Source organism: Hippichthys cyanospilos, chromosome 12 (genome assembly GCF_059441005.1).
Source record: "Hippichthys cyanospilos isolate Australia breed blue-spotted pipefish chromosome 12, RoL_Hcya_1.0, whole genome shotgun sequence".
Lineage (NCBI taxonomy): Eukaryota > Metazoa > Chordata > Actinopteri > Syngnathiformes > Syngnathidae > Hippichthys > Hippichthys cyanospilos.
Window position 1 is genome coordinate 14,031,870 of NC_142380.1, and position 25,739 is coordinate 14,057,608.

General features: G+C 38.1%; 2 protein-coding genes and 1 pseudogene across 6 annotated transcripts; 1 reads left to right on the forward strand and 2 right to left on the reverse strand.

Moving 5' to 3' along the window:
* Positions 1 to 1,130: 1,130 nt before the first annotated feature.
* LOC148415000 (UAP56-interacting factor-like) lies at positions 1,131 to 5,288 on the reverse strand. The gene is made up of 9 exons (XM_088430316.1): positions 5,089 to 5,288; positions 4,636 to 4,770; positions 4,438 to 4,571; positions 3,494 to 3,585; positions 3,358 to 3,424; positions 3,212 to 3,267; positions 1,952 to 2,026; positions 1,730 to 1,856; positions 1,131 to 1,615 (listed from the first exon to the last, which is right to left on the reverse strand). The coding sequence occupies exons 1-9, from the start codon at positions 5,144 to 5,146 to the stop codon at positions 1,523 to 1,525; spliced, it is 837 nt and encodes a 278-aa protein (XP_088286442.1). The 5' UTR covers positions 5,147 to 5,288; the 3' UTR covers positions 1,131 to 1,522.
* Positions 4,564 to 14,409, forward strand: cpdp (CPD photolyase). 5 transcript variants are annotated; one of them, XM_088430312.1, is made up of 10 exons: positions 4,564 to 4,594; positions 6,037 to 6,273; positions 6,367 to 6,515; positions 8,469 to 8,651; positions 8,774 to 8,932; positions 9,921 to 10,119; positions 11,242 to 11,394; positions 12,121 to 12,242; positions 13,799 to 13,958; positions 14,060 to 14,409. In XM_088430312.1, the coding sequence occupies exons 1-10, from the start codon at positions 4,579 to 4,581 to the stop codon at positions 14,206 to 14,208; spliced, it is 1,527 nt and encodes a 508-aa protein (XP_088286438.1). In that variant the 5' UTR covers positions 4,564 to 4,578; the 3' UTR covers positions 14,209 to 14,409. The 5 variants fall into 5 exon arrangements, with proteins under 5 accessions (XP_088286438.1, XP_088286436.1, XP_088286437.1 ...); XM_088430310.1 differs by lacking the exon at positions 4,564 to 4,594 and adding an exon at positions 5,691 to 5,778 and having other exon boundaries at positions 5,990 to 6,273; XM_088430311.1 differs by lacking the exon at positions 4,564 to 4,594 and adding an exon at positions 5,701 to 5,877 and having other exon boundaries at positions 5,990 to 6,273.
* Positions 14,410 to 20,101: 5,692 nt separating this feature from the next.
* On the reverse strand, positions 20,102 to 25,160 carry LOC148415002 (neuromedin-U receptor 1 pseudogene; annotated as a pseudogene).
* Between the last annotated feature and the right edge of the window lie 579 nt (positions 25,161 to 25,739).

Genomic DNA, 25,739 nt, shown 5'->3' on the forward strand with positions numbered 1-25,739 from the left:
GAAATTTCATATAAAGCCCAATATCTCTTAACTTTTTGTCAGTAGTGTATTTTCTTTCTTTATACCTTCTTTGACTCCACCACAATTTTTTTTGTTTCCCACCAGCATGTTCTGTCACCTTCAAACCACTTTCTTACCTCATTTTTATTCAGCACTCTTATTGTAAGGCAGTCTGTGAACATTGCAAGTGGGGGGGGGGGGGGGTATGGGAAGGGGGTTCAATCACAGCAGAGATGGCGCCAGCAGTGAGAAAATTAAAAGCTAGTGTTTACAGACACTAGTCACACAAAATGAAGTGAGCCATGTTTTGTTCATTAAAATGGTGTTTGAATTTCATATGCGAATAGTTTTGTTACATTACAAAATTTATTGTATTTAAATAAAAGCAATATTCAAATTCCAAACCAGTGTGCTTTTGGTGTTAGCAATCACTTTGCTTCGTATCTTACTTCAACATAAATACACATTGGACTTTCAACATGCAGATGGGCCATTCGCAGACAATAACAAAAAGCCATTTATCATTATTGTGGAAGAGCGTTTAGCATGTCAGCTTCACAGTTTTGAGATCGCAGTTTCGCTTCCGGCTTCGGCCCTCCTGTGTAGTGTTTGCAAGTTCTTCCTGTGCCTGCTTGGATTATCTCCAGGTACTCCATTTTCCTCCGATATTAGGTATACTGTCCATCCATCCATTTTCTAGAGCCACTTATCCTCACAAGGGTCGCAGGCTTGCTGGTGCCTATCCCATCTGATGAGGCTGTAGGCGGGGGACACCCTGAACTGGTTGCCAGCCAATTGTAAGGCACACAGATACAAATAAATAATTCACGCACCCAATCACACCGAGGGACAATTAAGGACGTCCAATACACCTGCCATGCATGTTTTTTGGAATGTTGGAGGAAGCCAGAGTTTATTATTGTATGTTTTATCCTTTAAAGGGGTGGCGTGTAAGGTTTAGACCATTTTTCATTACAGACAGCAGGAGGTGGTGCATTTACTGTTATCCGTTGCTATAACAAACATGGCCGCCTCCGGAGGAGTGCCACTCGCCATGTAACATAACTAACTAGACCTATGATTATATTTGAAACATACTGTTGGTCATTAAGAACACATTCATTTGCAAGTTTTTGAAATTTACAATCATTTAATTTATTCCTTTTTAATGAAAAACAGTTTACATCTTACACACTGTCCCTTTAAGCATAGCACTTTGCTTCACTTTGCTCTGCGGTTGTTGAAAGTTGAGTTGAATGACAATGTGATGAGGAATGTCTTTTAAACGAATAACATCACAATAAAACATTCTTAAAAAAGTTAAATTGTAGTTCTTAGAGCAAAAATGTCGATGGTTGAGTACAAGACAGTATAAAAAGTCTCAAGATATCCACACTGTTGCATTTTGCTCTCAGGTGGCAAAACCTGTAAAAGGGGGGAAAAAAAATTAAAAGAGTAGTCCGCACATGGAGAAGTGGGCGCCTAGGCTGTTGTTTTTCCTGTCTGCCATTCTTGCTGATGTCTAGTCCACCACAACAAATCTATTGCCTTTGCTTTTCTGTGCACGGTGTTCTTTTAATATGCGGAACCTCTCATTCAAGGTCATTGACGTTTGCTTTTGGAAGGAAAACAAAAAAAAAACAAATTATAATGTGAGCTCAATTAAATTTTACATTCATCTAAAAAATGTCATCCTGAAGCCATGTGACTTGGTGCCTTTATAACTTACTGGTTTTCCAACACTGTTGATGTCAAATTGAAGAGACACTCCTTTTGGTATTTTTTTCTCTGCCGGTTTCATGTCACTTGCGGACAAGTGAAGTGTTGCAGGGTGTAGAGTCCACGCAGAAGGAGGCCTATGGAAGGAAACCAGGTCAAACACGTCATTGTTCTTATGAATGTTTGTTCCAAATGATTTTTAATTTTTGTGTGTGTTTTTTTTTTTTTTAACTCAGGCTGCGTCATGGCTGTGGGGTTGTCTATGGATACAGTCAAGACTCCAGTGATACTCGTTGATGCCCGCCACCTAGTGGAAAGAGAAAAAAAAAGGGAAGCTATGCATGAACTCTGCCATATCTCCAAGTAGGTACTGTTAATTTTTCACATAAAAACCGCTTATCACGCCAGGGGAAATATTTTATAGGATTGTGAATCATTGACTGTCTCGCGATTCGATTTAATTGCGATATTTGGGACTACATTTTCATTGAAAATGGAAATAATTTGATTGACAATGAAATCTGTTTTCTGTCTTATTTGATTAGGTATTGTAAAGCTAAGTGTCTTGATTGACCATTTATGGATATTAAGTAAACTATCAAAGTAATTTCACCACATCATCTGTCCATGTGTTAGATTTTATAGATTAATAGAAACTCATTATTTTTATATTTGCCACTATCAAATATTAAAGCATAGATTGGGCCTTTTTGTCTGAGGCGGAATTGTCAAGACAGCATTTGAATGCACCACAGTGTTAGCAACTGGTGCTAATAACTAATATGACTGCTATTTAAATGGTGTTTCTTTATGTTGGTAGGGACGTGATATGATCGAAAGAAAAACTGAGTTGCAAAGAGGAGTAAAGCTAACTGGTACCAACCACGGCTGCGAACCATGTATTATTTGAAGTGTTTATTTTGAAATTGGCCTTTGCAGTAAGATGATGTTGTTTCTTTCTTGGTAGCGCACGTTAGGCATAGTTAAACGGAAGATGACAGCAAGGGATTTCTTTTTTAAATTGGTTTTGTGACGTTTTATAATGATTCTTTTGTGAATTGGAAAGTTTTCTTTTTCCCAGGAGGGCTTGGTAAATAGAATTGAGAAGCAATCACACTTTAGTCCAATGTTTTTATTGTTATCTTTGAAACAGCATTAGGGAAGATATTAGGGAAGTAATCAGTCATTAGCTTTCATTAAATATTACACGTTTTATTGGCACGGACTTTGGGATGGCTTGCAATGAAAATGAATCATAAAAATTCCATCAATGACAGCAATATAAATTCCCTTTTTTTCTTTTTTGCATGTGTCTTGCACGTTTTAACATATTTATGGGTTGGGATGAATGCGGCACATTATATGATTGCAATATCAAGTATTATATCAACTTTAATGATGCGTTGTTTAATGGCAAGGAAGATAGTGACTTTTCTTTCATGTTCTTGAAAAGTTGTGGTTTTGTTGAGAGCGAACACACTGAACAACTTACGGGGAATTTCTGACTGGAAGAGTATGAGGTTTTGGCTTCTGCACCAGTGTTTGCACCTGACAAGGAACACAAAAAAAGGAGGTTACAAAACTCTGGCACTGACACAGCATGCTCTGATTGATCCCAATACACACACATCCTATCACCTTGAGTCCTCTGTGATGAAGAAATGTCGCTTGGCGCGCATCAGTCTGATGCACATAAGGGAGATGTCTTCATGAAAGGAAGACAGAAGATGAGTACCGTTTGATGTCCTATCATGAGAAGCAAAGGTTTTCTCACCGTCCGCGCAGTTGAAATGGTCTGTTGACTGGCGTTCCACTGGGGTTCGTCTTGGTGACGTCAGTATTTCGGTTGGGCTTTTGCTTTGCTCTCTAAAAACAAACAAAACAAAGAGAACTTTAGTGATAACATTTCCACAACTTGCTAAAGACGAATTAAATGTACAGAATAATGCAAAGGTACATCTAATACACTTCAAAGTGGTCAACATAAATAATTGCATCTTTAAGAATCCAATTGATAAAACATAAACAGTAGAGATTAATTGCAATTTAAATTCAGAATAATTTTGTAAATGATTTGTTGCACAAGGTGGTACGGTGAAGAGTGGTTAGCACATTCGCCTCACAGTTCAGAGTCCCAAGATCAATTCGAGCTCTCTCCGGCCTTCCTGTCTGGAGTTTGCATGCTCTCCCCGTGCTCACATGGGTTCTCTCTCCAGGCACTCCGGCTTCCTTACACATTCCAAAAACATGCATTGTAGGTGTAGTGAACACTCTAAATTGTCGTTAGGTGTGATTGGGTGCGTAAATGGTTATTCATCCCTGTGTGCCCTGCATTTTGCTGGCAACCAGTTCAGGGTGTTCCCAGCCTACGGACTCAAGCCAGCTGGGATAGGCACCAGCAAGCCCGCTAGCCTCGTGAGGGTAAGTGGATGTTGAAAAATTATGGATTTGTTGCACAAATGGTGCAGCAACTCATGCGACAGATATAGCACCGCTCACAGGCATATATTATTTATCCTCTGTGGAAAAAAAAGAAACATTACTGCATCCTACTGAGCAGCTGTATCCATCTTCTTTGTGTATTTATTTGTAATTATCATACCATGTAACCAGAAAGCAGCCTATCCATATGATTCAAAGTTAATAACCTCCTAATCTTTATGGTCTGCAAGTCTGCAATCTAACAGATGAAAATATAGATATGTCCTGTTAAGTCACCTGAGTAGTTCGTCTGATGATGGTTGAGTTCCTCCGGGCTGCCAAACCGGTGACGACTCCCTGACCTCGCCGGACACCCGGGATGACCCAAGTTCTTGATGTGGTTACTGCACCTCCTCCTCGGAACACGCCGTCTATAACATGTTATTCCATACAGGTAAGGTGTCGACAAGGAAACAAGATGAAGACATGACATACCGTTTGTGTTTTTGGATGAAGATTTTATGTTTGCTTGTGTTCGAGGGGTCCTTCGCTGGTGGACTGTTTGCTGATTCTTGTTGGGCTGTTTCCTTTTTGTTTGCTGCTCTTTTTTATTTAATCGAATGATATCATCTGCCAAAAAACAAACAAATGAGTGAGCATTTGCAAAAGAGTAGAGACTGGAGGAGTCACAGAGGCAGACAAGTGGACATCCTTGCCAATGTATGCCAGTCAACAACAAAATGTGTGCACTTGATAATTTTCTGCAAGTCTAATATAAGTGGATATGCGTGCTTCTGCGTACAAACCCAGTTAATGGAGAATTAAACTGAATAGGAAAAATTGGAGCCAAACGGCGTACTATGAGCTAGATGTACTGAACCCAGTTGATTGACAGCAACAGCCAGAAAACCCATTTTTAGACGAAAGCGTCCATGCTGAGGTCCTTACCTAGTGACATGTCCACCTTATCGCGAACCAAAGGCTTTTTCAAATTACGTTTATTCATCTCGAAAGCAACCTAAAAGAAAACAAAAATACAACTAACAAACAAAAAACGGCAAGAGGCTAGATTCTGCTAGCCCTTTCAAGATAAATTATGCTGGACCTTCCCTACCCCCGATCGTAAATTTTGCTACGCATGCGCAAAAAATACTGTTGCATTGTGGACGATGTAGTTCATATTGAAAGCACGCAAAATGGGCGTGACCGTGTGGCTGGCTGCGTCCCATTCAGCTAATCAACTAACTCAGAAAGGAGACTTGAACGAGAGAGCGAGACAGAGAGACACAGAGAGAGAGAGCGAAAGAGGCAGAGCGACAGAGGGAGAGAGAGAGAGGGGAATATTGGATTTTCCATTTTTTATAGTGTTGGGTAGAAGCATAACCGAACCTAAATGATTTAATGAATAAAGTCACGGTTCAACAAAAAAATATTTCCAAATAGTAATACACGTTTTTACATTTTTTATTCTTTTCCTTCTTTTCTCTTGGCAAAGGGCGAGGACACTCAAGACATGACAGTTGAGCTAAATCGGACGCGGCCTATTATGTTACAAAACTATGACGTGCTTCACTCTCGTAAGCGCTTGTGTAAACATAAAATACTCACGCGGCTCTATCGCTTACAGTTGAAATTACAGTGAGTATTTATTCCATTCATTTCTAATTTTATCTCAATTTGGACGTCTTTTCCTTTTGCTTCCTTTTCGCCGCGCATGAGGCATCGTATTACGAAGACGTAAGTTAGAATACGATCTAACGCTTACTGATTTTAAGTGAAAGTCTGCGGCTTTGTCTTGTATTCCCGTTGTGCATTTTGACGTATTCTTATGTGTGTTCTAATTTCACAGCTCATTTTTCTCATATCTCACCAAGTCATTTGGTGCCATCATGTCAGGCAAAAAGCGCAAGGCAACCGCCGCTGCGGCTGCTGAGCCCAGTGCTAAGAAGCCGAAGGAAGTGAAGAATGAGAAAACAGCAGGATGGCTGACAGACCTTGTCAAACAACACAGATCCAGCAATAAGGACACGAAAGTCAACAAGAAACGTGTTCGATTTATATCAGACACCCAAGAGGCAAAGCAGGACTCAGAAGGGATCCTTTATTGGATGCAGAGGGACCAGAGAGTACAAGGTGAACATAACACATGGTCACATGCATTGACTAAAGAGAAAACACTCAGCTCTTCTCTATTTTAATAACGCATCGACGTCTCTTTTTATTTAGATAACTGGGCACTGATCCACGCCCAGCGCCTTGCCACGAAGAAGAACTTGTCTCTGCACGTCTGTTTCTGCCTGTATGTCCCCAAATCAGAGTTGTCCACGCTGAGACATTATGGCTTCATGCTGAAAGGTCTGGAAGAAGTTGAAAAGGTACAATAAGGCCATTTGCATTCAGGGCTGGATCATATAGATCAGTGGTTCTCAAATGGGGGTACTCGTACCCCCGGGGGTTCTTGAAGAAACTTCAGGGGGTACATGACATTTTAAATAAAACAAACAAACATGCAAAAATCATTTCACAATAATTTATGAATTGAATTATTATTTCAGAAAAATATAAGTTCGTAAAACATTTCATGTTCTGTAGGTTATTCAATTTCATTTTTGTAAAAACCCAGATTCTCCCCCATACTAGAATGGTTGGACACAGCTTGTCATGTGCCACATCTCAACTGTCAAGTTCATGATTTATTTTTGTGAACACATCTCTACTATGAACCCAATAGAAGACACTTTAGGTAAAATATTTTTCTGTGGACAAATGCTTATTTATAATTATTTATATTTAAGAACAGATCTGACACTTTATGCTGATTATTTTTTGGAGGACAAATATTTATTCATAATAAGTTTAGTAATTTATTTTTGTGAACAGATTTCTAATCTCAAAACAGGATGCTTTAGGTGTAGTATTTTCTTGTGGACAAATATTTATTTATAAATATTTATTTTTGAGACCAGGTCTGACACTTTATATTGATTATTTTTTGGAAAAATATTTATTAATAACAAAGTTATCTCTTTTTTATAACAGATCTCTTCTATGATTCAAAAGACAACTTTAGGTTGATTGTTTTTTTTGTGGACCAATACAATTGAAGTTTGAGAGTGCCTACAGTTGCTGAAAAATTTATTTCACAGAGGGTATATCACTGAAAAAAGTTAAGAACCCCTGATATAGATCATATAGCCAATCATAGTGATTCCCGGATTTTGGAATCATTTTGTTTTTGTGACGCTTTGAGAGGAAACTGCGTTTTCACGTCTCAATAACACAATTTCTTTAAAACGTCACCAAGTGAAGTTGTGAAATTTTGAATTTTGAAAAAAGAAAAAAAAAATCACTGAAGCGCATTTCCAAACTTTTCACAGGTATCGCATGTGATGCCATGTCCATTTTATTTTCCCGCTGCCTTCAGAATCAATAGTGCCTGCCCATGTATTTTATTTTAGATTAGAAATGGGATTGCCAATCATCTTTCTAATTCATCTTTAGATGACCAGACTGCTGGCCTCCGATGACATCACCATTTTTCCATTCTGTGCTTGGTTGGTCAGAACAGCGCTTGCTACTTTCAAGTTAAAACTAGCCAACCATCGATCAGCACACAATAATACATTTAGTAATCGGCTTCTTTGGAGCACCCCAAACAGACAAATTCCTAAATGGCTCTGCTTGGCTCAATTCCCAGTGGAACTGTCCCTCAATTTGTTCTGACGTCTTGAACATAACTGCACAGTGAAGAAGTATTTATTGTGACTTTTTTTTCTGGATGACAAACTGACAATACAACAAAATGGGCTGTGGGGTTCAAGGAAATTGCCTGAAATGATCCAATTTCTCTTCATGACCCTGTGATGGGAATTCCGAGATTTCTTTCTAAACACGTTGCCATGCTTTGAAGGGTATTTCTGAAACCATGTAAAGAAAAAGTAAACGGGCTCACTATTACAGCTTTTTAGATTTTTAAGGTCAGGTTGGGCGGGGGGGTTGGAGGTGCGTCAAAATGCTACAATGTGAGGGCTGTGATGCACTCGGACATCCAATATGAGTCACACCTTCCCTACCATATAAAAATGAGCGCTGTCATAAAATTTAAAAAATGAGGGATCAAATCTGTTTGCAGATATGTATCATTTTATTAGATTTATGTTGATTTATCCCCCCCAATTAATGTTTATGCACAGATGGGTGCTGTATTATTAGTATTTGCTTTCATTGCAACATGACAGTGGTGGTGTTAAGATGTAGTCAGGTCAGTCGCCAAATATCCAACACCAGCCCGCCACTAGGTGAAACGATCCATTTTTCTCATCAAACAGGAATGCAGATCTTTAGACATCCCGTTCCATCTGCTGAAAGGCTCTGCAGGCAAAGTGCTGCCTGACTTTGTGTCCGACCGTGGCTTTGGGGCGGTCGTGACGGACTTTTCACCGCTCAGGGAGCCTCTGAAGTGGTTGGAGGATGTAAAAAAAGCTCTTCCAAATGATGTTCCACTCATTCAGGTAAATAGGCAAAACTTGGAGAAAACTCCAAGTTTTATTATATGGAATCGCCCCAATTATTCTCAAGAAAGTTTCAAAAGTTTACTGTCAAATTTAATTGGGCACCTGATTTTGTTGGACAGGTTGATGCTCACAATATTGTTCCATGCTGGGAAGCATCTCCCAAACTTGAATATGCTGCCAGGACAATCCGGGGGAAAATTACCAAACTTTTACCAGAGTTCCTCACTGATTTTCCCGTGGTTGAGAAGCACCCCTACACGACAACGAAAAACAGCAAAGTAAGTTAAGCTTCCGCTCTCCAACTGGGGTCCCCTGGAAATCAATGAGTCATGGTATCATTTTGGAAATGTGCATATTTACGTAAGGGGACCAAACCTAAGAAAACATCAATCGTAATAAACTATGAACTCCTCTCTGTCTTGGCGTGGGTACAATGAAATATTCCGATATGATTGTAATACAGATTAGCAAGATGCATCCCTGCATGAGTAAAGTCGTTTACAAATCAAACAGGAATGAATTCCCTATTCTCGGGAAACAAAAGGCAGTTTTTTTTTAGGGTCCTCATAGTTTTTTTTTTTTTTTTCTTTAAAAAACTTTTGAAAAACCTTTTTTTGTCAGAACATTAATTTCTGTCCTTTTAAAACTTATGATTAAAGTTCACTATTACAGCTATCTTGGAAAAACACAACAAAATTCTTGAACGACAAGAACTTTGATTAAAATATTAGCAAACAATTTTATGACTGTCTCTGAAAAACAACTAAATTCCTAAATGGCCAATTAAAAAAATGATCATAACATAACTTCTGTTAAATTTAACAATAAATTGTAATATTACCAACATTTCATAATTTGATGTTATGTCTCATATTAACACATGACTTGTGATAACTTTTGTCTTTTTAACATGAAAAATGCATTTTACTTTTTTTTTGAAACATTAATACTTAAAAAAACACTACTTTGTCTTAACATTGCAACTGGTTTCCTTAAAAACATGTCTGCCTTTCGTCATTGAAATTTTGTCAGATTTCAATTTTGTTCCTCCACAAAATCTGTTTCTGTTTTTCTAAAGAATATAACTTTTTTTTTTCTCTTAAAAAAGTCAGATTTTAATCCAATTTACCTGCCCTAAAAATATGAATTTATTATGCTAACATTAACTTTCTTCCCTCTGTGAAAATGGACATTAATATCATAATATTAAGACTCTATCCTGGAAAAGCATAACTTTATCCTTGTTCGATTACATCTACCCCCCAGCCAGTAGATTGGGCCAAAACCCTTGGCTCACTGCAGGTGGACCGAACCGTGGTGGAGCCAGAGTGGGCCAAGCCAGGCACCACGTCGGGAATGGCCATGTTGGAATCCTTCATTGACGTTCGCCTAAAACTCTTTGGCACTCATCGTAATGATCCCAACGTTGCTGCGCTCAGCCAACTTTCCCCTTGGATCCGCTTTGGTTAGTAGGAACCCTGAAGAAGCTGGCTTTGAAATTTGTTTAGCCTTAAAGCTTCAAGTCATGGTATTGACGAAGCCAAATCAAGATTGTTATTGTTGCTTGTTTTAATTTAAAATAATTCCATTGAGTTGGTTGGTTTGAATCAGTTCAATTAACTACATAAAACAAAATCATCTAAACCTGTTTATTTGTGCCTGCATTGGCAGTCGACTCTAATTGGCAGTCATGTCCACTCTGAGGCATCATTACGCTTTACATGAGAGTTAACCTTTTCCTATCATTTCAAGCCATTCGATTATAACTGCGTCAATGAACATTATAGGTAATGGTTTCATTTTTTTTTTTTTTTCACTATTGTCTAAATTTGATCTCAAATAAGGACATTTACAAGCAATGAATATGTGTATGTGTTGGGGGCGATATCACACAGTTTATAATGAAACTAAGAGTGAAAATTTCCACTTCGCAGTCTGTATTCAACCGAAGTGCAAAAAAAAAAAAAGAAACAGCTGTGCATGGAGCTTTAAGTGCTTCTGAAAGTGTCTGACTCAATAAAAACACATTCTGTGTAAATGGATCTCAAGCTAGGCCGGCGTTTCGGTCGCTCTACGCCTCCTCCATCCATATAGCGGCTTTGTGGCAATTTCCCGCGTGATCATGCTGCTGCCTCTTATCCTTGAACCGCTGGATCGCTTTTGTCACAGCGCTTCTCAATTGATTTCTCCAGAGAGCCATTGATCTCAGCAGTGTGTCGTGAAGAGGCGCAAGTGCTTGTCGCTTCATCCACGTGGCATAAGCACGTCACGCTTTTCACTTCTACATTTGAACTTCTGTTCATCCGAGGACTTGCGTTCCAGACCCAACGGCGAAATTTTTTTTGAGGCTATAGGATTTTGTTTTTACTTGTTTTGTTTTACCCCGTACACATTAAAATGTATTAAAACATGCTTGAACCTAATAAAACCTATTCTATTTTTTAGTGGCTGTTGTTACTCATGTTTTAAATTCTCTGAATAATAAGAGGCCAAGTGTGCTTGGTGTTGGTTCAGACTGTTTTGTTGCAGTTTAAAGAGCAGTATGCAATGAATACCCCCACTATTTTTTCTTTTTTTTTTTTCCTAGGACACCTGTCTGCCCAGCGTGTGGCACTGCAAGTCCGGCGTGGCGGAAAGAGCGCCAGTCAGTCAGTAGAACCTTTCATTGAAGAGCTGGTGGTGCGAAGAGAGCTGACAGACAACTTCTGCTTTTACAATGAGAAATATGACAGAGTGGAGGGTCAGTTCAATTTTTTTTTACTAAAAGATTGACATATCCGTTTTGTGGACAAAATAATGCTTGTATAATATATAAATTGACACATAACAAGTTGATATGATTTTGTTGTTTCCCCATAAAACCCAATAAAAGACAATTAGTATTGCTTTAGGTTACACAATAGAAAGAGTGATTGGATGGATGTTTAGATGGAGTAATTGAATGTAACTTAGTTTTTTATTATGATAGTGTTTGATGTAAATAAGAGATACATTTTATATGTATTCAAATGACTTAGAAGTCAACGCAGAACTGATTTATTTAGCTTCTGCTGCAAAATGTATTCCCCTTTAGCATATTTGCTTGTTTGACATATGTGTTTAATTATTATTTCTGTTTCGCATAAAAAGTAAAGCAAATCAAAGAAAGTTCAGACTTAAAAATAAGGATTTCACCAGTATGTCTCTATGACATGATTTGGTTTGGATGCGGTGGGTGTAAAAAAACAAAAACAACCCCCCCCCCCCAAAAAAAAAAATGATTTCAAATGTGCTGAAGACATGTTAGAATTGAATAAATCCCATAATATTCCGCCTTTTTCATCCGCTAATTTTCCTTCTTATTGAGTGTCCAATTTGTCTTTATTTGATCTGGTGACTCATATAATATGTGATTTCCTCTGTTGTCAGTTCATTGAGTACATCTGAAATGACTCACTTTTTTCTTTCTTATGTTGTTTACTTCCAGGCGCTTATGAATGGGCTCAAAAGACCTTGAGAGATCATGCTAAGGACAAGAGGCCCTATCTGTACACCCGAGAGCAACTGGAGAAAGCCAAGACGCACGATAAGCTTTGGAATGCAGCTCAGGTATAGCGTTTTGCCTTAAAAGTATGAAAATGATGGAAACGGACAACATGGCGCAGTAGTGGTTCACACGCCGGTCTCTTAGTCAAACACTTCTGGGTTTGAAGCGCAGCTCAGGCATTCCCGGTTGGAGATTATGATTTTGAGAATAATCCTGCAAGGTCTACCTGTTCATAGCAATTTATTTCCAACGATATTCCATAAGTACATTTTTTTAATAGATTTTTTTTCCCAATCAGAATTAGACATTCAACACACCAAAGATCTATCGGCAAAGTGTGGTGATGTCTATTGAGGCTTGCTTTGAGTCGCTAAAAACCGAAGCAATTAATGGCTATAGCTCAAATAAATGCTCTGTATTTTACGGTGGCCCTGAAGTGCAAATGACAAAAACAAAATAGCTTTGCTGCTGTGAAGCCCGAGTTTTTTCAAATGAGTCTTTGGTGTGCGCATCCTTATTTTGATGCCATGATTTGTCTTGTGCATACCCAGTATCACGTCATATCGCGAAAGAAAATATCTAAAAAGAAAATGACTACATCACACGGAATAACTTCCTGCTCAAAGACAAACGCCATTTGCGTCCAATCAGTCGTGAGTCCACCACACCCTTCCGCCCTCGACCGCTTCAGCTAGCCGTAAATTCATTTGTGTTCCTGGAAATGTAATCTCGTCTGTGGAAACTAAAAACATATATTACAAGTTGCCATTATCATGGGTTCTGCATATAAATTTGAGACAAAAAATTGACTCCATTTTGAATGCGGCTGTAACGCAACAAGATGCAGAAAAAGTGAAGTGACGTGAATGCTATGTGAATACACGGTCAGTTGCCCGTAAGTGTGAATATGCGCATGAACGTTGTTTCTGGAATTGACAGGTGGACGATCAAGGGTATACTCCGCCTCTTGCCAAAAGTCGGCTAGGTTAGCTCACCCGTGACCTTAATGAGGACAAAAGTTAAATGGATGGAAATCACTGAAAACTTTTTAATTGCTTGTTTACAAATAATTGTGTCTCTGAGTACCTGCCAAGCCACAGAGTGTGAAATTAACAGAATCATTTATTTGGGAGCTGCCACTGTAAGAAAATGTGTCTGCAATCCCAATTTTTAGAGGTTTCTTTTTTTTCGTCGACGCAAACACAAAACACAATTTAGAGCTGCAATGTTGTTGAATGCTTATCAGCTTTTGATTTTGATCATCGGTTAGGGTTACTGCTATTTGGAGGTTCTAGAAAGTTTTTGACAGGGGTATTTGAAAATCAGGTTGGAAAGTTGGGTGGAATTATTGATCCTTGGACTATTTAATTAATTCACCCAGGAAATCGTTTAATTTGTGGGAACATTTAAATAATACAATCATACACGTTTTGATTTTTGGTCAGAAATGTTCTACTGGTGATTATTAAAGACTAGAAAAAACAAAAAAAAAGTAATGAATTTGCAAATATTGGCAAGCACATGAACTACATTTTTTATAAGAATTTGCTCATCCCTGTTTTTTGGGCGGTGCGTGTTTGAATCTTGATAGTGACCAACTATTGCTTCCTTGATTTAGTATCAGATGCTTTCTGAGGGCAAGATGCACGGCTTTCTACGGATGTACTGGGCCAAAAAGATTCTCGAGTGGACTTCGTCACCAGAGGAGGCGCTCTCCATCGCTCTGTACCTCAACGATCGTTACGAACTGGATGGCCAGGACCCGAACGGATTCGTGGGTACGCTACAGCCGTGCATGTTCTTTTGTACATGCCAGATTCAGCCGAGACACTATTTCCTATACTAATTCAACTTTTTGGCATTTTGGCCCTCCCTCTAGGTTGTATGTGGTCTATTTGTGGCATTCATGATCAAGGGTGGGCAGAGAGAGACGTTTTCGGAAAGATCCGCTACATGAACTACAAAGGCTGCCTTCGCAAATTTGACGTACCCAAGTTTGAGAAAAAATACTGTCCCAAAGGTCTTTGAGCAACATATTCTACTTCTTTGTTTTTCTCCGTTTGTTGGGATTACTGCCTTTGTTGACAGAACACCGTGATATCAAAACATTTGGTGCTAGTGTTTTTATACTTCTGTTTGTTGATTGCTGATTTGTTGAAGACTATTGGAATACTTGCTGTTTTTCTCAAATGGAAAACAATAAAAACTTGTTTTTTGTTGTTCACTCAAGTGTGTCTGAAATACAGTATTGGTGAAAAAAATACTTTAAAAGACTTACAAATATTTTTACATACTGACTTGCATCACAATTACATTACAGATTTTAGCTAACACTGATTACATTAAGCTTTCAAAATAAGCATTAATTAGTGTGTGTATATGCGTTTATGCCTGCGTGTGTGTCTGTGTGTGTGTTGGTGAGGAAGGGTGACTACTTTTGATCAAGCCATACACGTTTTACAAACAGCCATACAACAAATATGAAACTACTCCGGGCTGTTTTTGTTTTTTTGACTTAAAAGATTACCCACTAGCTCTTGTTTTGGACTAATTAATAGGAAAAGAGACATTCACTGCAGGCCTTTGGTGGAGTAAAAAGGGATTAGAGTATTAAAGTGACTATGATCTCTCTAAAAAAACAAAACAAAAACAAAAAAACAACATAACCCTAAACTGCAGTTTTCTCAGAAGTTGAGCATGAACAGTTTAGGCTTTGACAGAAATCGACCTACTGCTGTGATCCAATGAAGAAGAAATCTCGCTGTTAGGCACAAATCATTGATGGGTGCACAAATTTATATATCGATGGATTATCAATAGGCTCATGGCTTGGGAAGCCAGAGGATATCCATTTTAAGTTGGCACTCCTACTGACACCTTCTGTTTTTTTTTTATTTATTTATTTATTTATTTCGCTTCAAACATTATTACCAGTGATTGTTTTGTGTGAGTAGCTACAATTTACATACTGTCCCTGCGCACGTCAGCTTAGAGATCCATGTCTAGTCAACAAAGATGACGGTTGTAATATTTTACAAATGTTGCTTTTGTCATTAGTTGATTTACTGATTGGAGGTTATCAATGATGAACGGGAAGAAAAATTTCACAAAATTAGCAAAAGCTTAATTTTCCTCAAAATTAAGCAAAAGCTTTTATATCCTAAATATGTTGTAATATTATCATGGGGAGCTATTTGATGTGTTCATTGACAACCACAATAGTGTTATTGTGTGCAGCTCCTGCTGTGTCTATTCAGCAAAGATAGTGGTTTAAATATTTTACAAATGTTGTTTTTGGCAAATTTTAGCCCGCGTACGTAGACGTTGCGGAATAGAGTCATCTTTGGTGTTCAGACACCGTTCTGACTGAGATGTATTAATCGTGAAAGTCCGAATCTGCCACTGTCCTTCCATCTCTGTATCCCACGTGAGGTTTTCCAAACACTTTTCGTTAGACAGGAAGGAAACACAGAACTTTTGTACTTCTTGGTAAGCGAAAGAGCCGACACCCATTTGTTCCACACTTACTCCAAATACTTCCTCTAGTCGCCCCATTCTCACATCATCGCCCCTGGACATCTCCCTTCAATACAGTGATTACACTAACCCGAGGGTACGGTTTACTAAACTGAGTGAAAGGATTCGTGCAAATATTTTTTTTTTCATGCCCTGGCACCAGAGGGGCTCTGTAGCTTAATGAATGTTCTGCATGGTGGTACTTTTGAGATATGATGCAAGATTACTGGCATCAAACATGGAATCAGGTCTGCTCTGTCGAAATCAGAGCTCACTGATATGCTAATCATTTGAATCAGGTGTTTTGCAAAGAAAAACTTGCAAAACATGAACGACATAGGCACTTGAGGACTGGAGTTTGACGCCTTCAGACCTTTAAAGGTTTAACCCCGGCCTGTTTTGTAGGGTTAGGGTTAGGGTTAGGGTTAGGGCAATTTGAGAGGCAAATACTGTTTACATACATGCATGTTTTTGGGAATATGTGAGGAAATCAGAGTACAGTGGCGGTAGGGCAAGTCGTCCGGTAACCCATGGGTCGACTGTTTGAATACTACTCCGTCTGAGTCACGTGCCGTTGTTTCCTTGGGCGACACCTCCACAATATGACAGCTATACGCTTCTGTCTGCCCCAGGTCACGACCTCCGCATGCAAGGCGGACGTCCTAACCAGTCTTTCACCGTGTCGCCCTAGGCTGATCTGTCTTTATCTGAATTTCAAAGCACATCGAGCAGATTTTATTGGCATGAGACAATCGCTTCCACCATCAAAGCTGCGATGGCCGTATTGGCAGGATTTTTATGCAGCCTTGTGATTTAATCCACTTGCAAGCCGACATAAATGATTTTTATGCAATAGGAATTCTGTTTTGTTGATATGCAGCATAATGATTGCTGTTGACCGATACAAACTCATTAACATGTCTTCATGCTTCTTCTAGCACCTTCTGCTTTTACATTGTAACTCCAATAATTCCTAAACTGCGACTCATACAGAATTGCAAAGAAACTGCCTGATGTGAAGATACTGTTAATTAAACCTTTTGCCAGTCGCATTTTCAACAGCTTTGTGCATGATGCATTTTCATCCTGGAGCAGGTTGCACTGTGAATACGAAAATTAGTTCCAAGGCTCATTAAGGCAGAACTGCTTTCCGAAGAGCAATAAACCTTCTGTTTTATTCCTCCGGCTCCTCCAATGTTAAGAAGGAAGGTCATGAAATCATAAATCCAAGGCAGGAGCGCGTACACGATTTCAGTCTTTCTAACGAGGCCATACATATTCACAGATTTTATACGGAAGCTACATTCAACATATTTAGTAACATCATACATTTTAATGAACAGTGAACACCATAATTTGAAATCTCATCTCAAGCACAAATGTCATATAATTGAACTATACAGTGAGACTAGTTGGCAATTAAATTTGAAATGCTTCAAATACAGAGAATACAATTTATGTACATACAATATGAAATAACGGACAAAAGGAGAGTGACAACTGTCCATTTTATAATAATAGCAGCAACATTACGATGAACACAATAACATGTGATGTTTGTTTGGATATACGGCTATGCAATTAGAATAAGAGAACCAGAAAAAAATAGTTAATGTATTGTAATGTAATAGAAAAAGAATACATTTATTCCCTAAGAAATGAATCATTTTTACAACAATGTTTTGGTTCATTTTTTAGGCATCGTATTTTCCGCACATTTAAAACATTCCATATATAAGGCGCAGCCTCAATTAATGACATATTTTAAAACTTTTTCAATCATATAATAGCAATACTCAAAGTAATAACAATAATAACTCAAATAAGAACTAAACACTCAATAGCATAATAACTCAATGTCAATATAACCAACCTTGTTCTACTGTAAACACACAAAAGAAATAGGTAAAGCTTACTTTAGCAGTTCAATCCCAATCTCAATATTGATCCATGATGTAAGGTGCACCTTATTATAAGGCGCTCAGCTATTTAAAAAAATTAAGGTTTTTAGGTGCGCCTTATAGTGCGGAAAATACGTAATTAAAATTATGTTGTATCATTTGCATCGTAATTTTGATATCATAATCTTCTCAATCCCTCTAGAATTAGAGGTCTTCTGTCATGCAGTATAAATGTGCAGCATGTTAAATATACAACGGAATCGCCAAAGCTGAAAACTTCCAATCTGTGCAAAGTGGAGTTTGACCCGCCAAAACAGATAAATAAATAAATTAATAACTCAAAAGCTGGCTCCACAAATGTCGTACTTTTTTTTTGTCAAGAAGTTACATTTTAAGGCAAATGGGAAAAGTGTATGTCACTATATATATATTGCAACAGCAACATTCAAATTAAATGGCATCTGCAGGAAAAAAAATACTCTATCAATCACATGTTATTAACATAAATCTATATAATGATAGAAATATTGAAGATCTTTATTTTTCCCCATATTCCCAGATTATCACACATCCTTACAAGGTGTAAATGATTCCAGCAATCCTCTGTAGGAATATATTTCACAATAACTGATCTCATCACGTCAAGATTGAAGAAGAGGCAACCAATCTATATTCCACTATATCCCTCCAGAGGAAATTAATAAAAGATTCATTATCATAGATAAAAACATATAGTATATTCCTGAATCTTATATAAGGAAATCACTCAACAGTGTGTCTGTTAACACATCTCTGTTCCCTCCTCAATATTTTTTGGTAAAATAGTTTTGAAATTGTGAGTATTTGATCTAAAAATTATCATTAATTGACCACAAATAATATTTTTTGGTCCATCTATCCACAATGAAGACCGACAGGCAGAACAATGAAAAAGCTTGACCACAAGACAGCGGAATATACATAATTAAGCCTACCTCTTACCCAACCTTTTTTTTTAAAATCTTTTTTATTGGTTGTGTGTTTATTGGTTGTGAGGTTATATGATTTTTCTAATGGCTCAATTAAATAAACGTTGTGAAACTGGTGGAAAGGAATTCCTCTATTATATATGTAAATGACGGGATCCTTTCGTTGGAAATTATAGGCTGCAAAGCTGAATAAAGCGTTAGGCTCTCTCGACTTAACCAAGCCACCCCCTGGAAAAATACTGGGTGTGTTATCTTCCTCTTTCTTTGGACAGGTGATTAATTTTGATCTTGAGCTTCTGCTATTCTACTCCGCAAGTGCTGTCTTACTAACTTAAATTTAATATCCCATCCTCCATTTTTCAGCTGTCTCCAAGTACCGCAGCTTGACTTGTCAATCAGGCGCATTTTCTGTGACAGATGGTTGAGACGTCGTCCCAATGGTGGGAGGGCTGTCTGTAAATTGAGCTCTTGTAACACAACATACTTCTCTTGTGTCGAAGTTGAGCCATTGTGAATGTATAACTTTTAATGAAAGTCTCTGAGTGAAAGTTTTGTGATCTAAGATGGGATCATGTCATAAATCAAACAAAAAAATGCACTAAACAATATTACTCATCATAATCTATGTAATATTAATACTGCTCATCCAAAAAGTCTTAAATGTATATTAATATACATGACATGTTTTGACAAAATAGGATAGATGGCAAAAAAGATGAAGGGTGGAAGGAAAGAAAACAAGATAGGGGATATTTATTTTGAATAAAATATGAATTTCCTCAGAATTGTCCTTTTTTTTAATTTATATAAAAAGAACCTCCTGAAGGTCTTGACTTTTACTTCCCAGCTGCTAAAAGTTCAGTTCAAATGATAATCAAAGTGTATGAAGATAAGAGATTAGTAGACAATGTGCAGTGTTGCGATGGCCTTTTTTTTTTTTTTTTTTAAATGAGCTGGTTAGCAAATCGCTTTGAATGAATCGGAGTTTCTCAACATAAGGGGACAGTGTGTAATATTTAGACAGTTTTTCAGTTTTTCATTAAAAAAGGAATACATTAAATAATTGTAAATTTCAAAGACTTGCAATTGAATATGTTCTTAATGATCAACAGTATGTTTTAAATATAATCATAGGTCGAGGTATCATTAAATTATATTACAAGCGTCCTTTCACAAACAACTTTCATAAATTGAAAAAGCGACCAATATAAATTCAAAACACAATAAACCCAAGCCTGATCCTTTAGCACAACATTGGTCAAAAGCCAAACCAGGTTTCATATTTCATAGCTCATCTTCGATTTGCATTTCATTCCTCTTAAACGAGCATAAAAGTGTAAATTTATGGTTTTGTTTACACCACGTAGCAGGCTGATTTTATATGACGTAATCTACGTGATGCAATCATTAGGAAACATTACAAGAATTACGTCATTGAGGAGTGATCAAAATATTACATTATTTACTTTCTTTTCTTGTCAAGAGCTTTTGAACAATTTCTCTTATCATCCAAGCATTGAAAATCGTAGGAATACCTCAGCCATCCCTGGTACATGTGTTTTGCTTTATCATCAATGTTTGAGTTCTTTTGGTGCTCCTCTGTGTTTTCTGGCTTAAGCTGCTGCGCAAGGTCATCTCTAAGCTGGAACGGAACGTCCAGGTGTCACCGTAGCACGAGATGTGTCTGAACATTTCTCTGAAGCGTGTGGACATGAGGTTGTAAAGAATGGGGTTGATGGCGGCACTCAAATAGAAGAAGACGCCCGAGACGATGTGGATGTGCTCGAAGATCTGGAGGTGCTGCTCGAGCGACGTGTCCATTAGACTCCACATCAGACGGTCCATGTGGAAGGGAGCCCAGCACAAGCCAAAAACTATCACCAGCACACCTGGAAAACATGGGATGAAGAGCAGGGGTTCTAAGAATGAAATTTGAAGACAATATAGGGTTTTTCCATTATATTAGAAAATATACTGATGAGTGGATGGTAAAAAAAAGCCCATTATCACACATCCATACACTCAGTTAGGTGCCGCAGGATACTGGGGCTCTAAAAAAAAGACTTTCAGGCAGGCATGTCCCATTCACACATTTCCAAGTAAATGACAGCTCAGGAGGTCTTTTTTCCTCTCATCCAAATTCCTCTGCGATAGACACTCAGTTAACTTGACGGACGTCTCACCCATATGCTTTGCTATTTACTATTTATTTACGAAAAAAAAACCAGTTTTGGATATTTAAATATGCCAGTGACATATTCTGATAGGCAGAACGATAAAATAGCACACGCTATTGCTATTCGTACGACTGAATTAAAGTTTTTGGGTTTAACTAAATAGGCCCACCTTTAACATTGTGAGATGATGTCATTATTTCATTGTTCTTTGGAGTGGAACTTTTTTTAATTTGTTCAATGTCCATGCTCGCCACTCAAATTACTTGTGTGGCAAAGACATTTTCTCCATTGAAATACACTGAAATGCCATGAATTATTTCCAGCAAAAGAACACAATTTTTTTTTTCTGGTGGTTTTGATGAAGGAAAAATAGTATGGTATTCTTTTTAAAAAAATAAAATAAAAGTTAAATGAATCAAATGGAAATTAGAATTGAAATGACTTTACATCCTGTTTTTTTCTGTTAAACGCATGCGCTCAAGGGGCGTGGCTTAGAGTGTAACATCACAAGCTCATGATTTCTTTGAGTCATTTTTAAGGTGTGCTATTTTTGAATGTTGTGCATGGTGACATGGTGACTGGTCTCAGGGTTTTCATGCCGATTTCAGCAATGATAACAGTTTGCAGATAATTTTCGATGTAGCTGTTTTGGCACGAATTCTATGATTTTTTTCTATGTGCCGGATGTTGAAAAAACTGTTGCTTTGTGTTGTAAATGTTGGATATTTTTTTATATATGCGTTGTGAACGTTATGAAGAAAATTGTGTCCTGGGTTGTTTTCTACAGGTATATTTTTCTTTTCTTTGACTACTTTTTGCAGTTGTTTGTGTATATTCCAACAATTGCACTGATGTGTCTAGGCCAATAGGTGACATTGTTTTTGTTTTCAGGGATTCAGGTTCTTAGGGAGGCAACAACCAGTTCAGGTTGTCCCCTGCCTACTGCCCATTGACAGCTGGGATAGACGCCAGCAGGTCTGTGACCCTAGTGAGAATAAGCAACAGTATTGAAACTGTTTTATTCATTGGCTCTGTATAAATAATTACAACACCTTCAATATGTACTGTAGTTTTTTGAGTGATAGTTGTTCTTCACTATAAGTCGACTCGCCGATTTTACTTCGATTTGGGGAATTTTGCAAAAACGTCAGTATAAATTGACCCTTGAAAAAAAAATTGAATGCCAATCGAAAAAAAAAAAGCACTGTGCTGTTTACATTGAGAGCTGCTCAGGCACAGTACTATGGCCGTTTGTGTCGTAAATGACTTGTTATGGTACAGTTTATTTGAAGCATTGATTGACTTTCTCACAGCATTTGCCTGTTTTACTATATTGACATGCAGCATATTCTCCAATATGATTTGTTCCATATTTACTGGCCGGTAAATGAGTCTATCCTGCGTTTGCCTTTTTACTTTTACCCGCTTGAAAGGAGAAACGGTGAGTACTAAGCTTTTGTTATTATTTTTTCTGAAATATACACTTGTTTTATCTTTTCTCAACATTCCAAGCCAAATATACATTTGTTTAATCTTTTGTTAATTCATAATGTAAATTTGTTTTACATTTTATGTTTTACACATGTTAATCTTTTTTGCTATTCTCAGCCAATATTTTGTGGTGCTGTTCCCAGATGTGCAGGTGAATGGTACGAAGAGAAATTGTGTCCTGTGTTGTCTTCCAAAGAGCGAGGAAATCCCGGAAAGCAGACAATGAGTGTCTTTTTCTTAACCCTGCACATGCACCTGTTATATCCAGAATTAAAAAAAAAAAAAAAAAAAAAAAAAAAAATATATATATATATATATATATATATATATATATATATATATATATATATATATATATATATATATATATATATATATATATATATATACATTGGGATACTTGTAAGTCAAGGCATAATAATCGCATATACGTCTTTGAGACATTTTTTGTTCACTGGTGTGCCAAATTTTTGTCTTGTAAATTCACTAAAATTTTGAAACCACTGCACCATTCATCTGAGACTTAATTTGCTGTTTAATGGTAAAAAGACAGAAATAGATTTCTGCTACTTACACAACATTTTGGTGACTTGAAGGTTGCGTTTGTTCAATTTCTGCTTGTGGGTTCTGCTGAGGCTTTCTGGTCCAAAGCTGCACCTGTCCTCCACCATGGTCATCATCCTCTCCCTGTGCAGCTGCAATCCGATAAGTAGGTAGAGGATGCTGATGATCAGCATGGGCAGGATGAAGAAGACCAACGTGGAAACCAGGATGATCAGGTTGTACATCCATTTGGGCTTGACCAACTCTGAGGATTGAAAAATAGCAATGACAGATAGAATATACCCAACTGTTCAAAGATCTCATGGTTTTGACGCAACTTGCTGCTTTCCAACAAGGAGATGGAAACGTTTACATGTCTTGGAATTGTTTACACAAGTTTCTGTCAGCCAAGGCAGGCTTGTTTGCCTGAAATATGAAATTGCGGCCGGCCTTTTTTTGTTTGTATTGTTGCTATGTTTTTTCATCATCTGTCATGGCATCCATGACAGCTATGGTGGAGTGCAAAGTCCCGGAGGGTCAAAACAGAGTATGGCTCAGCCTTTGGTTTAGTACAGACGCGATTTGGTCATTCCATTTCAATTCACACGAATCCCCAGAACCTCCCCAGTGTCGTCTCAAAGCAGAGGTGCAAATATAGCTAGTGCACCACAGCCAAGAAAGCATGTAGCGCCCCGAAAAAAAACAAAAAACAAACAAAAACATCCAGCATGATTTCATAGCTCCAATAGCTTGGTGTGTGCAAGTTGCGCTGGCTGTTTGGTATGAGAGGAAGAAATGCTAGTTTGTCCAATAACCTGACCTTGGCACTTGTTGATCATGGTGAGTTTCGATGACGTTTCTTGACTTGGAAGGAAAAAAAAGTGGGTGGCAAGTTGGTTTAAGTGTAATTTTTGTGAAGCTTGGCAAACTCAAACAAAAAAGTTGCATGCAAAAAAGAAAAGACAAACACACACAAAAAAAAAACATGATTACGGTAAGGATAATGCATCTAAAATCAATGTTTTTCAGTCCAGGCCAAGAGTGTCAAACTCAGTTTTACTGTGGGTCGCATTGTAGTTATGGTTCAGACGGCCAATATGACTGATATTGAGTATGTTCGCCACACACCTAGTTTTGAAATCAGAGTAATTGTTCAAAAGAGAAATTGGGAATTAAAAATATATTTTTTTCTCCCCCACAAATTTTTAAAAGTTGAAGACAACTTGAAAGTTCTGTATTTTAGCCAGAAACCTGAAGTCAAATGTAGTCGTAAAAACAGACTCCTATAATTAAATTGATCAATTGAACCAAATACCAACCAATCACATTGCCATAATAAGAGATTATCCCTTTTAAAGCTTTTGCAGAATGTAATTTTTACAATAATACGACAGCATTTACTGTACCTCACCAAAAAAAAAAAAAAGAAAAAGCACATAAAATATACATATAAGAAACAAAAAGAAGTCCAACTTAAATCACTTAAATATTGTGGCAGGTAACCACATCAATCACCACGTTGCATTTTCCCAGCCCATCCCAGAGTGCTGTTTCAAGACCATCCACTTTTGTCATGGATAGCCTGAAACACAGATGCCCTAGCTGCTGCGAACATAGTATTAGCTTAACGTTTTTGTGTGCAGTGTAAGCCAATGCGTGAACATGTTTCCAACAAGACAGCTTAGAAAAGTTCCAGACGTACGGCAGATGGCAGAACGGGGGAAGTCTCGTCCAAACCTCGGCGGCAGCACCACGATCCCGTGCAGGCTGGTGTTGGGCACGGAACACAGCATGGAGAGTAACCACAGTGTGAAGACCACCCTCTTGACATGAGCCGACGTGGTCATGTGTTTGACCTTGAGGGGGTGCACCACGGCAAAGTAACGTTCCACGCTGAGGGCCGTGACGTTGAGGATGGAAGCGAAGCAGACCGTCTCAAACAGGAACGTTTTAAAGTAGCAGCCGCCCTCGCCGAAAAGAAACGGATAGTTCTGCCACATCTCGTAGAGTTCCAGAGGCATGCCCAGAAGCAGCACCAGGAGGTCGGACGCAGCCAGGCTCAGAAGATAGTAGTTGGTTGGCGTCTGCATCACCTTGTAGCGCAAGATGACTGCACAGGTGAGGGAATTGCCCAGCACGCCCACCATGAAGATGGTAAGATAGGTGATGCAGACGGGAAGGAACACCGGGGACCTCGGGGGCCCCAGTTGCATGGACATGTATTCCTCTTCGCTCAAGCACATTTCATCCATGTCCTGCTTGGTGGCGTTCTCCAAGAACAAGGAGATGTTGATAACACACAACAGAGCAGAATTGGGGCAGCTGACATCAGTGGAGATGTTAGTTGTGGAAAGGCTTGCATGGGAGCAGCTTGGTGCCGGCATTGTGTTCAGGTTGGTCCTTGTAACTCCAACTGGGAATAAAAGGAGGAGCTGATCATTCAGAGGAACTTTGGGAAAAGACTGTCGATGTAATTCTACGGTGGACATAAATCTCAACTAATGTCAAAGTCAAAAAGTCAAAGTTGATTCTCTCTCTCTCTCTCTCTCTCTCTCTCTCTCTTTTTATATATATATATATATATATATATATATATATATATATATATATAGCCAAGAATCCCCTCACAACCAAAACGCATTTTTGGTTGGAAAAAAAATACTTAAAACAGTCCTGTGCCATCAATACCTGATTTAACTTTGGACATATGTTTTTCAAGTGTATTTCATTCAGCATCTACAGAAGATAGGTCCTAACATCATCCATTTTATAACTGGCTCATTTTACAAAAAGTTGCATTGCTCATGAGAATACATGCATCTGAAACAAAACTTCCCAAAATAAAGGCATCCAATGTTTGCCGAAGAGTGCCTACACCACAATTCAAAAATAAATTCACTAATGTTCCAATCAATTTCGTCTTAATCTGAAAAGAAAATTAATGTTTTTAGTGATTCATGCAG

Coding starts and splice junctions, on each gene's coding strand:
- LOC148415000 (XM_088430316.1), bottom strand. CDS start 5,146: ATGAATAAACGTAATTTGAAAAAGCCTTTGGTTCGCGATAAGGTGGAC. Junction 3,425..3,493: donor CCATTTCAACTGCGCGGACG/GTGAGAAAACCT, acceptor CCTTTCATGAAG/ACATCTCCCTTATGTGCATC. Junction 3,268..3,357: donor TTCATCACAGAGGACTCAAG/GTGATAGGATGT, acceptor GTTCCTTGTCAG/GTGCAAACACTGGTGCAGAA.
- cpdp (XM_088430311.1), top strand. CDS start 5,855: ATGAGGCATCGTATTACGAAGAC. Junction 12,243..13,798: donor AGCTTTGGAATGCAGCTCAG/GTATAGCGTTTT, acceptor TCCTTGATTTAG/TATCAGATGCTTTCTGAGGG. Junction 13,959..14,059: donor GGACCCGAACGGATTCGTGG/GTACGCTACAGC, acceptor CCCTCCCTCTAG/GTTGTATGTGGTCTATTTGT.